This window comes from Diadema antillarum, unplaced genomic scaffold, assembly GCF_040938485.1.
Source record: "Diadema antillarum isolate AM-2024a unplaced genomic scaffold, OU_Dant_1.0 scf00000221, whole genome shotgun sequence".
Lineage (NCBI taxonomy): Eukaryota > Metazoa > Echinodermata > Echinoidea > Diadematoida > Diadematidae > Diadema > Diadema antillarum.
Window position 1 is genome coordinate 535,607 of NW_027271110.1, and position 18,375 is coordinate 553,981.

The 18,375-nt window shown below is 37.0% G+C and overlaps 1 protein-coding gene across 1 annotated transcript in view; it reads left to right on the forward strand.

Moving 5' to 3' along the window:
* The window catches only part of LOC139724567 (axotactin-like), a 52,996-nt gene that overhangs the window by 16,631 nt on the left and 17,990 nt on the right, over positions 1 to 18,375 (forward strand). Inside the window, exons 4-18 of the mRNA XM_071635698.1 lie at positions 1,045 to 1,151; positions 2,079 to 2,245; positions 2,705 to 2,859; positions 3,829 to 4,054; positions 4,705 to 4,789; positions 5,695 to 5,834; positions 6,448 to 6,548; positions 10,435 to 10,668; positions 11,546 to 11,666; positions 12,283 to 12,474; positions 13,272 to 13,367; positions 14,218 to 14,357; positions 15,455 to 15,634; positions 16,389 to 16,611; positions 17,448 to 17,543. Of these exons, the coding sequence (XP_071491799.1) occupies positions 1,045 to 1,151; positions 2,079 to 2,245; positions 2,705 to 2,859; positions 3,829 to 4,054; positions 4,705 to 4,789; positions 5,695 to 5,834; positions 6,448 to 6,548; positions 10,435 to 10,668; positions 11,546 to 11,666; positions 12,283 to 12,474; positions 13,272 to 13,367; positions 14,218 to 14,357; positions 15,455 to 15,634; positions 16,389 to 16,611; positions 17,448 to 17,543 (2,263 nt within the window). The remainder of the gene's footprint in view (positions 1 to 1,044; positions 1,152 to 2,078; positions 2,246 to 2,704; positions 2,860 to 3,828; positions 4,055 to 4,704; positions 4,790 to 5,694; positions 5,835 to 6,447; positions 6,549 to 10,434; positions 10,669 to 11,545; positions 11,667 to 12,282; positions 12,475 to 13,271; positions 13,368 to 14,217; positions 14,358 to 15,454; positions 15,635 to 16,388; positions 16,612 to 17,447; positions 17,544 to 18,375) is intronic.

The window sequence follows — 18,375 nt, forward strand, 5'->3', positions numbered from 1 at the left end:
TGATGGTGTCGTCAAACTACTTACACGGCTTTCCTGTCAGCACCGAAATGTGTGTACTTTCAAAGCGCTGCTTCTGATTGCAGTCACTGCTATGGAAATAGATGGTAAATTATTATTATCTCTCCAGTACGTGGTCTAAATTTATCTTTCTACAAACAGTTCTCTTTTGCTGCATACAATGTAAGCTTTATATCTGTATAATCCAATGTCTACATAATATAGTTTGAAAGCAGAATGAAACCCAATTTATATATTTGTAGGATAAGGGAATGCAGCAATATTAGTACATGTAGAACACAGCAGTGCAGTGTGAGGAATTTTGGACAATCTGCTCAAAAATAATGAGCTTTTGTAACAACATGTCAAGATGTCATGCATGGACAACAATGATAAAGAGAATACAACATATTTTTCATTTTCTAGAATAATAAAAAGCCTCTTATTGTGTAATACCTGGTTCAGAAAACAGGGGAAATTATATTGCTATGGAATTAACACCCTTCTGTTATTTATCCCACATAATTATGTCAGTGTAAAGAGAAGGGAAAATGCTCTTGTCATAATATTAAAAAAAATAGTGGACTTCTCTTTGTGTTTTCTGTACCTAGTTTTTCCATGAGAAGTGTCACTTACTGTTGTAAGTCTTCTCATGCAGTGATGCCAGAAAACGTTAACAATTCATGATTTTTCAATGGATTGTCCTATTTTCCGCAAACTTCACTGATGTATGCTACGAATATTGCTGCATTCACTCAATCCATGTTTACATTTGGGTTTCATTCCCCTTTTTAAGGTGCATACACTTGCACGTACCCCAGTCTATAGACATTGGGCATCAAATTTATGTCAACAGCATACTACAGTCAGAGCCACTATTGCACCCCATGACTCTTGGCTGAAGTGTGATTCAGAAATGTGGCCGCAAACGACTTCTTTAGTAAGTGTGGATAATCTCCTCTTTATAAGAAATCCTTTACCCCGCCCGAAATTAATCACCCCAAGTATTGAATAGATGTATGTTTCGATTGCTCCCCTCCTTGACAGGTGCGACCCCCCTCACCCTGAGTGGGTTTCAGTACTTGACACACGCCCTCTACCTGGGAGAAATGGACTCTTACCATGCGAGGAATCTCGTCAGCATGAAATTCAAGGTACTTTTTTGCAGATGTAAAAGTGCGTTCACATCATAATGGTTTGAACTCATCCTATAGGATGAAAGGAGACACTCAGTGTCTGGGTAGTTGTGTAGAAATAATGACTTTCTGACTCATATATGCAGTATGACAAAATCAGAAATTGAAAGAGAAATGACATGTGATGCAGAAATTCATTAGAAAATTCAATATTACCAGTCTATATTCCTCCTACTTCCCAGGTATTTTCTCATCTTTTTTGAGTCCTTATTCATTTTCATCTTTATCATCAACTTCTTTAGAGGATCGTTGTTGTCATCATCACCACCATTATCACCTCCCTTCATCTCCTCCTCCTCCTCCTCCTCCTCCTCCTCCACTTCCTTCTTCTCCTCCTCCTTCCACCTCCTCCTGCCTCCTTCTCTCCCTACCCTTTTCCTCTTCCTCTTCCCTCCTATTCCTCTTTCTCCTCCTCCTCCTCCTCCTCCACTTCCTTCTTCTCCTCCTCCTTCCACCTCCTCCTGCCTCCTTCTCTCCCTACCCTTTTCCTCTTCCTCTTCCCTCCTATTCCTCTTCCTCCCCCTTCTCATCCTCTTCCTCCTTCTCTTCCCCTCCTCCTCCTCTTCCCCCTCTTTGCTACCCTCCCTCCTCTTATCCTCCTTCCTCCTCCTCCTTCTCTTCTGCTTTTTCTCCCTCTTCCTCCTCCTCCTCATCATCATCATCACCACCATCCCCATCATAACCATCATCATCAGCATCATCATCATCATCATCGGCATCATCATCATCATCATCATCATTATCATCATCATCATCATCATCATTATCATCCCTCTCAACCTCCTATTCATCATCATTATGGTACCTCTGGAAACATTTTCTTTGGAAGCCATCAGCCAATCTCCAGGCATTTCTTCATCCTAGTTTGCCTGATTCCCCATACAGATTAACCCATCCCACCGAGCCGCTGTGCTTTACTACGCCAACGGGGCCCTCCCAATCCAAACCTACCTGGCCGTCTTCATGAAGGAGGGCCTACTGACAGTCAACATCAAGTACAGTAATGCTGACATTCTTGAATTTGAGGACATCGGTGTTGCCAATGACAACAGGTAAGCTGTAATCAATTGTTTTGTCATATTTTACTAATGCCTTGCCTGACTGCCCAATCGTCCTCTGCTTATACAAGGATGAACTAGACAAAGATAATTTTGAGAACAGACCATGGCGAAGGTTAGAAATGATGTGAAGGTTAGAAATGATGTGAGTGCAAGTTACGCTGCCCCTTCAAAGTAATTTTTATGTTTACTCTGTTAAATCCACATTGTTTTGTTTGCATTCATGATTTCTATCACTGAAGAAAGTGAGATATATATTCTGTTATTTTTATTGTCGAAAAATGGAAATAAATTTGAAATGAATTGAATTGAATATAATTTGCACAATCAATATGATATGAATGTTCATTTAATCTGAATTGAAAGTTTTAAACTTAAATTTAAAGCTTTTAGTTCTTAACTACCATGCCTTCTTAAACAGAATTAAAGCAATCTCCATTTTTCTCACCACAGGTGGCATTTTATATCCGTGGAGCAGAATGAGAGGGTTGTCACGGTTACCATGGATAACACAACATCCTCCCGCACACTCCAGGGGAGCAACATCGCCTTCACCTTCAGACCGACCAGCCATATCGGAGGAGGAGATGACCTGTCTGGTTACCCAGGTAACAGGATGCTGAAGTGATATCTTTCTTTTTTTTAGATTCGCAAAAAAAAAAAAACCCACCAAGACAATCAAACCAAACTGAAAAGATTTAGATTGAACCCTTTACCTATTGGAGACTGCTGGATTTTGTGTCAAGTCTATAGAGATTTTTTGCTCCCATCGGGGAACAGGTTAAGTTAAAAGGTGTTGATAAGCATCGATCACTAGATTTTTGCAGTCTATATAGTTCATAGGTTTATATGCTTTGCCACAACACATTTCTCTTCCGATGCTTCATCAGAACCATAGTATAAACAAGTAGAATGGCCTACTTCAACCTTTTCTGTGCCACTGAGCCAAATGCGTACAAATTTCACTTATCTACCTATGGACAGGTAATTAAAGAGGAAATCTACCCCCAAACTAAATAAACTCTAAAAGAAAGGGGAAAAAATCCTTACATAATGTTACAAAACTTACAAAAATTGGATAAGAAATGAGGAAGATATAACAGTTTTCAATTGCACTCTTTTTTTTTCGGAAAACATTTCCTGACCAGTCCTTATGAATATTCAAATGAGCTAATTGAAGATGCCATACCCTCACAATTTTTCATCAATTATGTTCTGTATGAAATTCAAAAAAAAAAATGTTATTTTTAACTAATACAGGTAAAAGCATATTCTCGTATCAAAATATATCAGTTAACATTTGTTCTTTTTATTGCGGGTGGTTTTAAGACAAGTTTTATATTCATACAGCTGAAACATGAGATTTTTGTCATTTCCTGTATATGTAATGAATAAGAAATTGAAATTCAAACGCATTTTTATTTCCAATAGCACATATTGTTGTCGATACAGATTCAAAGAAAACAAAACATACAATGTATTACAACAAAATATGTTTAGATCAGAATGAAACATATATTCATATGTATTGATATATATTTCTATATTCCCCCTTTCCCATGTGATCCTGTCACTAGGTCTCCTCACTGATACAAACTTTGTGGGCTGTCTCAAGGAGGTGTACATCAACCGACGTGACATCATCACGGCCCTCCAGGGTGACCCGGCCACTTCCCGCGTCATGTTCCACGGCGGCGAGCCCGTCTACGAGTGCCAGGACATCGGTATCGTGCCCGTCACCTTCCCCACGCCGGACTCCTACATTCATCTGGAGGGATGGTACGATGCCGACCTCAGCGTGAGGTAAGGAAGTGACCAGTGGGAGGGGGAGGGGTATATGAGGAGGACTAACCTATTTTTGTGATTCTCTTGGTTTGCATCAGTTGAAATGGATGGTCCTTCTTAATTGTTTGCAGAGAAGAAAAGCAAAATAGAGAAAAAGCAATTTCCTTTTCCTCCTTCTGATACATTGGACTTGTAGTTTGCACAGACTGCAGAGTATTTTATAATCATGTGGAATAATTCAACAGATCTTCACCGCTTCAAAGAATACAGCATCACCCCCACGTTTGGTTTGTGATGATCATTAGTGTATGTAGTTACATTACTGAGTTGCTAGTGCTTTAATCTCATAGACTATGGGAGTTATGAATCTGGGAGAGAATGGCTTGAATCTTGATAGACAACTAAAGGATCTCAGCTTCTGTAAGTCACAGCATGGTAAATATTGCTTCTTTCTTACAGCCTAATTGTCACAAATGTTACATCCTTTCAGGCAGAGACATTAATTCAGTAATGAATAATGCTGTGCATCATTTTTGACATAGAAAGGCAGTTAAGATATGATTTCACACTTATCTTTATACCACATTCACTGGTTTTACAGCTGTGCAGTGTGATGTGTTTGTATGTTTTATGTGGAAAATGTTGACCTTTGACCTTGGTGTCGACAGGTTCTCGTTCCGCACAGCCAACCTCTCGTCACACATGATGACCGCCCACTGCCACATGAATGAAACACATCAGGGGAGACTGACGGTGAGTATGCTGCTTTTTCTTTTTATATATGTTACCATGGAAACAGTCAAAGATGTGGCCATAAGGTTAACATTTTGTTCAGAAATTCAGCTTTGATAGTTTGATGTAGTCAGGTATGTGGATGAATAGACATTTGAAAACAATGCTTGAAATCAAACTTACAACCAAACATGATTCACAACAACTAGACAAAAATTTTGAGTCTCTTAAAGGTGTTGCCATGACAACAATGAGAATATTGTGATTAGAATGCCACTGGCTACATTGGACAATACAACCCTGGTTTGGCTGTGCAAAATGTGGCTTGTTAACTTGCCACCCCCTCTGTCCCCTACTCATTCAGTCGTTCAAAGCATACACAAGAGGTAGAAGTAAGAAAAGCAGCTACAAGGTGACTACATTGTTTACGGAAATTTGCTTTAATGTTTTGATAGAGTCACGAGTACAAAAGAATACACATTTGAAAAAAAAGAAGAAGATATGCATCAACTCAGACTACAGGAGAAATTGTGCTTTGCAATAAAAAACAGTTACTGTATTGAATGTCAAAACATACACTGAGACCTGAGATTTTGGCAAGAAAAATGAGATATGAAACTATGAACTGCTATCAACTAGGCATGTTTTGGCAAATTACTTTTTTCCTGTTTTTTTTGCCTTTCTGATGGTGACAACTTTTTTAGAGTCTCAAGGTGACAGAGTAGATTGATTCAATGTATCAGTTTGTGATCATTTCACAATCATATAAAAGAAACTACAGATAATCAAAATTGATTTAGGATACTATGCTCTTAGTGCAATGAAATTGAAAAGTTTGATGTACCTGATGTCTAAAAAAATAGACAGGTTCAGATAATTATAATCTCATTAATCCTTCCATCACCCTATAAATATTTTTCCCACAGCTGGACATGATGAACGGCTCTCTCCACATGAGGCTCGCCACTGACCCCCACGTTGCTCTCAATCTCGACTACGTCTGCAGCATCGGAAATCGACTACACGACGGCCTGTGGCACACGGTCAACATTTCTCTGGCCGATGGGTAAGGCACAGCACTCCCCATTATTTTCCACCGTTTACTGTGTCTCTGATATGCTCGAAAGCTGATTGATACGTGGAAGGATAGATGAAGTATTATTAAACATTGCTGTCGTGTTTGGCCGTGATTTGGCAGAACTACGTTTCTCGATTTTTTAACATTTTTTGTTTTTTGGCTTATAGAGTTTTTCATAACATCAGTAAAATATCATGATATTATTTACATATTTTAATTGTATATTGAGTGCAATTCCGTGTGCAATTGTTTCCTTTGACAGTGAAATGTTAATAAAGAGTATGATCGCAAAACGACGTAACTCCATACTTGCCAAATTGGGTATTTGTGATTTAAACCTTAAAGACAAAACAAAACAAAAAGAAGAAGAAAAAAAAAGATATGAGACAATTTTTATAACTTCAAAAACATTCTTTTTGAGGCAACAAATGAAGTATAAGTGGAAAGGTTTTATTTTGCCTCATCTCATGATGAAATCACTTTGAAATGTTTGAAAAGGGCATTTAGCCCATTCTGCAATCAGACTCTTAAAAGTAAAATTTTCAGTGGTATGCCATTTAATCTCTCATCTGAGTCAATAATTTTTAACACTTCTCCCCAGTCTTGGATACCTCGAGCTGGACGGAGAATCAACATCCTTCTCTTTCTCTGAGATCCTGAAGCCAAGGGGAGCGGTTTACCTAGGAGGTTGGAACGGCAAGGGTATGTGCACAGAGGGCGCTATACTAAATTCAAGGAAACCCTCACAAAAATCTTGTGATACACAAAGAAACCTTTCTATTTTTTTTTGATGTAAAGACAAACCTTTGCAAGTCTCAGAGAATTGTTGCATTTCTTTGCTTAGTTGACAAGAACAAGGGTCTCATGGCATGCTTTGATGTTTGTGAAAAGTTTGTTCCTTATGTATCGATAATTGGAAAAGTTCCAGGATTCTACTGCCTTTTTGTTGCCTAGTCTGAGAATATGTGCCCTTTCTGTCGGGGCAAATGTTTTATTGAGAAAAGATTACACAAGTTTGACCCTGATTTCACAAGAGACAGAGAGGTAATATACTCACATAGAATCATAATGAAGAGCATTAGGACCTCAAGGAACATTTAGAAAGCAATGGTCAAGAAAGTTACTACATAGCTCATTTGGGTAAAGAAATCTAAAATGTAAAGGAACACTGCAAGTTGACAAGGATGGAAGTTGATTAGATTAGTAGTAACAGATATCTTATTCAAATTCATGAAATTCTTCTGTCGAGGTGTTTTTGTTGCAACTGATTGACAAATTGCCCTACATCGACATAAATAAGCACTGAATTGATCAGTGTTTTAGTAGTAGCCATGATAAAAAATCATTGGCGTACATACTTGCGCAGGATTCGATTCTACGACCTCCTGATCACTGGACAGGCATCATCTCCACTAGACCACCGAGCTTTCGCCCGACAGCAAGTGTTGGTTCTAATCTTTATAGCATGCAGCGGGTACTGCGTAATTATTCAAATTTATGAATCATGCCTGTCCGGTGATCAGGAGGTCATAGGTTCGAATCTGCTCGAGTATGTACGCCCATGATTTTTTTGTCATGGCTGCTAGCTATACTACTAAAACACTGATCAATTCAGTGCTTATTTACATGTAGGGCAATTTGTCAATCGGTTTCAACAGATATCTTTTTTTCAATATCAACATGCTTTTTTTGCTTTGCCTTTTAGCTGTCTCATCCCTAACAATTACAGCTGTAGCTGCTGATATGCTTATGTTTTCAGGAATCCATGCCAAATTCATTCACTGCGCAGATTGTATTTTGTTGTCATCAATCAATCTAGTTGTTGTAGTTTTGATCTATCATCTTTACTGGTACTAACAATGCCAATATCAATACTGTTCACACACAAGTCATAATCATTTTCATTGTTTATGTCATTGCTGTTACTACATGTTTTCATTTTATCTTAACTCTTTGTTTGCTACACTGTAAATCCCCTGTGTGCCACACTATACTGAGACTGCAATGATGAGCACTTTTGGAAAGCATTCTTTTTTTTACAGACATGTGACTTTTTAATAGAGCATTTATGATAGGAATGCATTGAGCAATTTTGTAGGGAAAATTGTAGGCTTAATTTTGCTGTAATGTAAATTTCATGAAAAGGCTTTTGCTTTTTGCTTTTTGCTTTTTGATGGCCATTATTCAAAACCTGAAAACAGGCTGAAAATGGTATCCTTACATCTGGGAAGTATGACTTAGTTTGAAGACAGGATCATGACAGACAACATGAATTTTTAGCCTGAAAAATCCCTAGGGAACACCACTATTTAGTCATTATGCACACCACTGCTGTACTCTGACATACTATGAACTTTTGTGCGTGTTTGTGCATTTGTACAAAATATGCAAAGTTAGCAAGCCGTTGACTGTGTACAGGTTGTGCAAATGTGGCTAACAAAGAGTTAGTCATTACCACCATCAATGCAACACCTCTCTTTATGACTGTGAGAGGAGGAAAACCATAAGAGATGTGAAATTCACTGAAGTGATGTGGCATTACATGTTGTATTTTCCTAGATAATAAGCAATACATGGCTATAAATTTGCCACAAACTTTGAATAGTCTCCTCAAAAGGCTCATCATGTTTTCCTTGGTAAAAGAATTGAGTTTTGATTCAGAACTGAGTCTGTCTCTCCTACCATCTCTGGTTGCATCGTCAGACTGTCGTCTCACTCTCACAGCTCACTCCTAACGCCGATTATCTCTCCATCTCACCTCCTTCTCACTCACCCTCATCATCCCATCTCTCCAGACTTTATTAGCTTCTAATTTTTCCCATCATGCAACATAATTCATTCTCATAGAATTATATTATTTATTTCAATCACACATTTTCAGTTATTGCATGGATTATACCAGATTTTTAAGATGTAGCTGAGTACTTTACATGAATACTTATTTCAGTTGTGTCATTCATAACATTTGCACATTTACTGTAAAAAATCAAGCCAGCTTAAGAGTACTTACTAGGGTTGTTACTTGCTAAAATTAAAAGACTGACTCCATTTACAATCCTTTATTGAAAACTTTAATGTCCTTGGCAATGTTGACTCTTTTCAGGTTACCAACCCTTCAATTTCCTAACTCTCATGAGAGCTTGAAGTCTAACTAATGTTCTGGAACAGGGATTGAAAACATTACTAAAAGTCAATCATACTTCCCATGAGAATGTGACAATTATTGTTTAAGATGTCTTGAATAGTCAGTTATGTTTATTGTCGTGCCTGACTGAAGTTTGAATCATGAATTGAAGAGAAGTAGTCTGCTCACGATTAACATACTGTTTAGAAATGATATTGAAAATTTCATCATATATGTATTGTAGTAATCATATTAAAAGGAGTTATAATCATTTTTTTAAATGAAAATGATATCATTTGTATGTAGTGATGCATGAATTGATATATTCTGATTTTTTGTTTGATTAGATATCATTCCAGCTCAATAGTTTTCCCTTAGTATTGTTTTGCTGTCTCCACTCCTCTACTTTCTATTTCACATTTGACTTCATTTTCTTATTCCACTCTAGATAATGATATGCTATTTCATGACAATTTGCACCTTTTCCTCTTCCTTTTGTGCTTTTTCTTGAAATCATTCTTAAAAATATTTATGTTTATACCCATGATCATCTTGACATCTGCTTTTGGATTCATTTATCTATTTATTTATTTATTTATTTATTTATTTATTTATTTATTCATTTATCTATCTATTCATCTATCCGTCTGTTTATCTTTATCTATCTATCTATCTATCTATCTATCTATCTATCTATCTATCTATCTATCTATCTATCCATCTATCTATCTATCTATCTATCTACCTATCTATCTATCTATCTATCTATCTATCTTTATCTATCTATCTATCTATCTATCTATCTATCTATTTATCTATCTATCTATCTATCTATCTATCTATCTATCTATCTATCTCTCTCTCTCTCTCTATGTGTCTCTATATATTTATTTATTTATCTATTATCTATTTACCTATATGTTTGTCTGTCTATCTGTTGATTCATCTGTCTATCTAATTATCTATCTATCTATTTGTCTTCCTATGTATCTGTCTCTCTCTCTCTCTCTATGCATATTTGTTGGTTGCGCTTCTATCTCTCTCTCACTATCTATCTCTTTATATGTCTCTATACATACATATCTCTCTCTGTCTCTTATCCATCTCCCTGATCTATCTACCTGAAATGTAAAAGTATCTTGAAGCCATCTTTCTTCTATCTGTCTTTGTCAACTGTTTTATATGCAGTCTTCATATTCTTTTCTTTTGATGAACCTCTCCAAGGGCATGTTTTTTTTTTCCATTTGCATTGCATGTTTATTCCAGTGCTGCTCTCATGTTCCCCTAACATTTCCCACTTTATAAGTTACATTTTGGTTTATCCAATGGACTCCATGTGCTTCCATGAAACCGACCTCATCTCGATTTGACCCGGTCCCAAACTTGGCCCCCAACTCCATCTCCCCCCCCCCCCCCACAAATCTACTACCCCGTCTCCCCACTCTGATTGTTCCTCCCTCCCAGGGTTTGAGGGCTGCATGCAGGAGATCTTCATGCAGGGGGAGGTCTTCCGCCCCACCGAGGTGTACGGGACGCTGTTGATGCGGGGGGTCACCCTCAACGGCTGCCCCATCCCGGGGAACCCCTGTGTGGCTGGGGACGTGGTGTGCTCCAATGGAGGCACCTGCATTGAGCAGGATGGGAAACCTGTCTGCCAGTGCACCGACCCCAAGTACACTGGAGCCCGCTGCCAATTTTGTGAGTGGATTTTGCCACAGATTAATATTTGTTCATAATGTGACCAATTTTAATAAAAGCCCCATTAGTTCATTGAACATTTAATATCTGTTTTTTGTGTATTCTTCATTTTTCCAGGAACTAGCTATCTCCTGAAAGTATGATTCATCCAATTTTATTTCTAAATCTGACGAAGAAAAGTTGAGAAAGTCAGCCCCAAGATTAAATGATTAAGATATCTAAGAAGCTTAAATGTTTTGCAGTCAGATTTACATGAAATACTTTGAAGGTAATTGAGCACAATTGGCCTATTCGAATGGCACTGCAAAATGCTGTGAGGCTGTAGAAGTTTGAACTTCAAAACGTATTCAGATTTCAAAATCTAGACACTAGGTGCAGCTAGTTTTTATTTTTTCACAATGAATCTTTATGTATTTCTTTAAAATCAAACTTAGTGACCTTATATTTGCAAAAGTGGATTCATTATAGTCACTTGATAATATATCTTTCCCAGAATGGTGACAGTTGGTTGTTGGGGAAACTGGAGGAGTAACTAAGATAAGACACAAATGATATTCATCTGGCAGGCACTTAGCTAGGTAGACTACAAAATGTGATCTGAAGAGAACTAAGGCAAATAACATTCAAATGGTTCAACATGGTGTCAGAACAGTTGTTTAACAGAAAATGTTGCTCACCACAACAGAAACAATTGATAGAGCAAAGTGTCAAAGAGAAAATGTTAACAGTATTGATGTTTGTTAATGATATTAAATATGAACTTATATTTGCCACCTTTGATAAGAACATCATTGTGTATGGACTCCAACAATCTCATCAACTCATGTGCACTTGCTATATTGCATTGATGATAAAAAACAACTCTGTCTTGAAACAGATACCTACAAGAGCTCCTGTGCTGAGTATTTCTACTCAGGGGATACAAGGTCAGGTGCCAAACTGATTGACTTGGATGGCATTGGACCCTTTGAACCATTCTACATCGACTGCGACTTCAGGTAAGCGAAGACCTTATGACCCAAGTCAGGGTGAATCGTAGTGAGATTGTGTCATATGGAGCCTCCTCAGTACTTTGTAGCACAATCAAGTCTATAATGTTTTGTATCAAAAACAGGCGTGTATTTGTGACATTTTCTATAAGTTTGTCTTTTGGTGTTAACCTGTTCTTTGTGGAAACCAGGCATACCGTGTCCCCAAAGGGTGTATGCATGCAAGGCCTAAATTTATATATTTTTTTTTATTTTACTGAGTAGAAAACTATCTTTACTGAAAGGACTAGAGGTTCTGGCTATTGATTACTGTTCTTTTTCTGTCTCAGAATTGCATGTACTTTTTTTTTTTATTTAGGTTATCCAATGTTGTAGTGCGCTTGTTTTTTGCAAAGCTGGAATGAAAGCGTATGCAGTGATTGAGGCAGAGCTCAATAGATTTTTCACTGACCCCACTTGGGTGCCCATATAATATATAACAGAAGAATTTGTCAGCCCTGCGCTATTCATATCTTATATCCATGTTTTTGTCAAAGAAGAATGGAAGGTTCTTAGGGAATTGCTGTAGGAATGGGTGAAAGAAATGCAACTTATTTTCTTCTTTTTTTTTGCAACATTTTAACAGCAAGGGAACGGCTGGCTTCAGCGTTGCCCACAACTTCCAAGAGGAGACCCTGGTCAGGGATCTGAAGCTTCCCCACATCAAGTTCGACGTCAAGTACCAGTTCATGACCAAGCCCATGCTGCACTTCCTGGTAGACAGGTCCAAGGATTGCCACCAACACTTCAACTACCACTGTTTTGAGGCTCCTCTCAGGTAACCCCAATGGTAGTCATGACGATGATGGTGATGGGGATGATAATTGTTATGATGACGGTAGCAGTGGTGAAGCTGATAGTGGTAATGTGATTGTCATGGTGATTGATGAGTGTGGTGATGATCAAGTTGTATGATAGTGATAATGATGGTGATGGCTGTAATAAATATGATGAGATGATGGTGAAAATTTTGTGATAATGATTTTGACTACCAGGACAAGGTTCCTCTAAGGCAACCTTTGTGGTAGTGATGATGATGGTGATGGTGTTTTGTGGTGTTAGAAATGATGGTGATGGTGATGATTACATGACATTTTTTATTATCAATTTGTGTATGCCAAGACAGAAACCAAAAAATAGAATCAAATTAAGACATACCTTTTTGTCGTGAAAGTTAGAAAGTTATGCCCCCTTCAAGGCTATAGGTTCAGGACTGCTCGTGAAGGGCTCTCAAACTCTGTAGAAACAGCCGCCGATGTTTGGAGCATTCCAGAAGTGGTTAGTGGTGTGCACTATGCATTTAGTTCATATGTGTGAAGCTCCCACGCATTCGAAGATCACCATGACATTTATGCCCCTCTTAGCCACATCATGCGTGGTCTCGGCAAGTGGTGATTCTATGTATGAACAAACTTAGAGGGACATACGGTAAAGCCAGAACTGCTTCAGGAGCGCTCCGCCGCCCAACTTTGTGTGTGAATGGGGTATTTTCAGCTTTTTCAAAGATCAGAAAGGAACTTTGTGATGTGGTTTGATTCATATCGATCATGTTGTTTCTTCCTTTTCTCTGTCCAGGATTGGTAAAGACACTGACCTGACGTCCGTGTCAGGTCAGAATGTCACTAAGGCAGCCATGCCGTTTACCGGAGACTGCGACAGAGGTCAGAAAAGGTAACATCACACCGACATGCATTTCATCACAGTTATCCCTTCACCTACTTAGAGTGTGTTACTCATTCACTAAGTCTTTGGGATTTAGTCGTGTCTGGATTTAGTAGGTTAATACATGTGTGCAAGTATTGAGTAGATTTTATGGTTACTTCACCCCTTGACCCTGGTGATAAAATGAGTTTGACTTTTTGAATAGGCAGTGTAAGTGTCATCTCAACTTTTTGAAATATATATTGTATGCATGGCAGTCATCTATCAAACACGCTGCAGAATTCTTTAGATGACACAAGATATGAAAGTATGTCATGTTTAAGTGTTTAAGCAAATGACATTGTCATGAGTAAATTTTAGGAACACTCTTCTTTCATATAACATCAGGTAATATGTTTGAATAATGTGTACAGAATTTTAAAGTTTGTTTACCTTTGCATTGGATAATGGGCTACAGTAAATACAGGCATATGTGAAAAGATTATCAATGTGAAAAAAGCTAAAAATCATCTTATCTTTTCATTGTCAGTAAAACACGTTAAATGCAATAAGACAACTTTTGGGTATATTCTGTCATTCACAACAAGATGTAAAGAGTATAAGTCAAATTTTATTCATTTTTTTTTGCTGATAGTCTAAAAAGGAATGCTTGTAAAATGTTGCTACCTCATATAGAAAACCTTATAGGTTAAAAATGAGAAAACTTTATAGCATTTGGTTATGTCCACAGAGGTGTTAAGTTTTTTAACCTGCTTAAGATTGAGGCAGAACATACTTGGGCATGTGTCTATGAGAAATATTGTATAACAAAAAAAAAAAATGGGTAGTCCTCAAATGGGTAAATTCATCTCTCTGGCAGGTGGAGAAGAGACAGTGGTAACATCAACAGCATGTTCTACCTCCCCATCACAAAGATGAGCTTCAAACCGTGGGCCAGTAAAAAGGCCCAGTTCACCAAGGCCACCCTCAGTCTGGGCCCTCTCCACTGTGGAAACTCACGTAAGTGAATCCCTAAAGGAGCTTAGAGGACACTGTCTGACACATTGATAGCTCAAATTATCCCAAATATTCAGATTGAGCTGTATGGTAATGTACAAAGTGCTATATGGTGTTTGACACAGGTACAGAATGTCAGAATGTGCCTTGCAGACTGGAAGCCCTGAGGTTCACTGATTTATTCTGAGGCTGCTTACCCTCAGCAAGATTTGTCTACCCTCACAAGATTTCCCCAAACTGAACAATATTTGCACAAAATACATTTGAAGAGTTTGTTCGCAAAAACCGATAAGTCCATATTTGCCAAATGGAGATATTTGCGATTAAAGGTCAAGAAAAATAAAGAGAATAATAAGAAAATGTTTGCTTTTTTGACCATAACTTCAAAAATGTACCTTTATATGTAGTGACCAATATATCATTTAAAAGGTATTACTTTGTACTTTGTGACAGAGACCGTACTTCAAAATCTTCAAAAATGGACTTATTGGTTTTTGCGAAAAAACTCTTCATTTGCATATCTGTATTTTCAATATATCCAATTTTTTTTTTTGGTATTATCCTGGAATGGTGTTGTACATTTTAGTGTTTATCCATAATTTCCTTCTTTCCACCATTAGATTCAAACATTGCTCAATAACGTTGGTGTTCAATTAACTTTGAATTACGTTTTTGTGCAAAAAGAAAATCACTCACTCACTTACTCACTCACTCACTCACTCACTCACTCACTCACTCAATCAATCAATCAATCAATCAATCTATCAATCAATCAATCAATCAATCAATCAATCAATCAATCAATCAATCAATCAATTTTTCAAACATTTGATCGATCAGTCAATCAATCTATCAATCATTTGATCAATCAATCTATCATTAACTCAATCAATTTGACAATCATTTGATTGATCAGTCTATCAATCAACCAATCAATCTGTCAATAATTTGATCAATCAATCTATCAAACAATCAATATATCAATCTGCAGATCTAGAGATAAATCAGTTATGGGTGATGAGATTCACATAGAACTCTTGCTCTGACTTGAAAGTGACAAGTGTAACAATATTCTCTCAACTGCATTTCTGTCCTTACAGTGGGTTATACCTACCCCTACACTGTCTCCCTGCTGGACCGCGCCCAACATCTCGCTCTTGGTGGCTGGCTTCACGGTCCCTTCTCCTTCAGCTTCCGCACCCGAGACATCAACGCCCTTCTCTTCCACCAGCGGGCCACATGGAGACACCCCAACTTCCTCATGGCAATCATCACCGCACGTGAGTCATTCTTCATCATATGGAGACTGGGATTTTGGTAGAATGATGTTAAGAGTAGTAGCACTAACTAAGTAGCAAGTGCCATTTGAGGTATTGATTTATCGCTACGTGCTGTGTGATTTGACGTATTGTGTATTCCATTTCATTATTCCAAGTCATTGAGACTTTAACAATATGAAAAGAGCTTTTAGCATGATGAACGAGATGTTGATGACAGGAAATGATAATGATTACCATTATTATCATCATCATTGTTATCTTTAGTATTGTTATCATTTTATCATTCTTCATCTTATTATCTTTCTTAGTATTTGTAGTAATAATGATGATACACAGTATGTAACTTATATTGAATCAGATCCACTTACGCAAGGCACAAGCCTACTATTTACATATTATTATGTTTATAATATTATTATCATTATTGTTGTTATTATTATTATTATTACTACTACTATTATTATTATAATTGTTTTTATTATCACTACTACTACTACTACTAATACTAATACTACTACTTCTACTATTATCTTCATCATCATCATCACCATTATTGATTTCATTATCATTCTCATCATTATGATTATCAGACATCTGTAATACACTGTACTCAGTTGTGAGTTGTGACATGTCAGAATGGTCATTATTGCCATATTGCAATTTCATAAAAGTCACATGATTGTTCGTAATACTTGAGGTAAACTTGTTTCAGAAAAAAAAATCAGAATCGACTGTTTGATTTCCCCTTCCACAGCCAACACTCTGAGCTTTGAGTTCCACATGAATGGCAACGTCCAGACCACCACATTGGAGGTGTCCAGACCACTGACCGACGGCCAGTGGCACACACTGACCCTTCAGAAGACCGAGTATGAAATCTATGCCACCATCGACTTTGACAGTGTCTCCCTCACGCTGCCCATTGGGGAAAAGATGGGCATGTTCCAGGGAACCATGCAAATTGGAGGAAGTGGAATGTAAGTCACATTGCTGGTCAATCTGGTCAAACTGGTCAAAGTTTGATCACCCCCTTCTTTAATGTCCACTCCATTGTTAACATTATTTCATAGTGAATATCGTGCATCTTTGCCTCACACTCTACATTGACTATCGTGTGAATATACTATATTTTGACATCAATATTCGAAATATGTGTTTTGTCCATTTTTAGCATTATATGTTTTGTACATATATTTCTTTTTCTTAAATGAAAATGATTAAATGAAATGAAATGAAATCTCAACAGCCATGGTTCTTCTGTCACTTTGTGTACAATAACATCAATTTTTGTTTTTTACTAAGGCTTTCATACTTTTTTTTGAACAAATCAAGTCTTGCTTCTGCATATGTGAGAGATGTCTGTCATGGTAAAATTACAATTTTGTTTGATAGAGATTATGAATGTGGCCTGTTGTCAGGACATTATGATATGATTGCTACATATTGACTGTTTGATTTTTAGAATATTTGCCAGTTTTCATGACTTTCTTGTTATAAAATGATACTCAATTTCTCCTGCTTTCTGTAAGGTAGTCTACAACCATGCAGGTTAGGAAAGTATTAAGTATGAATTGAAAAAAAAAAGTTTTCTTCGAAGTTATGATGTGGTTAACCATGCAAGAAATTGTTGGTCAATGCACAGTGTTGGACCACGTCTGTGCTCTGAAAGGTGTTCTGGAACCTGTCATTTTTTTTATGTTGAACTCACTGTGAGGATTAAAATACGAAACTCTTCAATTTACGATATTAATGAAAATACAAATAACTGTTAATGTGAATGCATGATTTACAATTGACTTTTCCTCCAAAACAGCCTTCCATCTGGTGTGACAGGCATGAGTGGATGCATCGCTGGAGTTCTGCTGAATGGCGAATACCAGTTCATCTATGATTTCTACAATGAATTCACGTGAGTGCGTCCTGTCAATCTATGAAGTTTTTTATGCATCATGGTCAAATATCATGGTCAAGCATTTGGGTCATGTGTAGAGTTTTCATCATGTGTGCATGTTTCAAATGTAAAGTTTATTGTGATGACCATTTATTTTATTATGTAATCTTTATTTGTTTGAACATTATCAAATTATTTTCATCAGATGAACAAATTAGTCAATCTTCATGAATCTTTTCCACTCCCTCACTAAAACATACTATGTTTATTCATTGATAATGTATATTTCATTGATTTATGCATTTATGAATTCATTTGTCTAAATCAATTTCTTGCTTTATTAATTTTGGCATTTACTCATCACTCCAGATATATTTCTTTGTCAATGTATTCTTTTTGCCATACATTTATTAATCAACTACTTTAATCATTCATTCATCCATCCCAGTATGAATAGATCATGCATTATCTTAAAGAATCCATTCGTTTATTAATTTTTTATTTTACATTATGTATTTTATTTCCTGTCATGAATTTATGCAACTTAAGCATAATATGTATGAGTAGATGAATCAATAATTGCAGTGTACAAAAATCAGTTCATTCATTCATTCTTTTATTGGAATATTTAGTCTTTCATTTATTCAGTCATATATTAATTTCTCTTTATCAACCTAAACATGCTTCACTCCATTCATTTATTTATTTATTTATTTATTCATTCGTTCGTTCGTTCGTTCGTTCGTTCGTTCGTTCGTTCGTTCGTTCGTTCGTTCGTTCGTTCGTTCGTTCGTTCGTTCGTTCGTTCGTTCGTTCGTTCGTTCGTTCGTTCATTCATTCATTCGTTCAC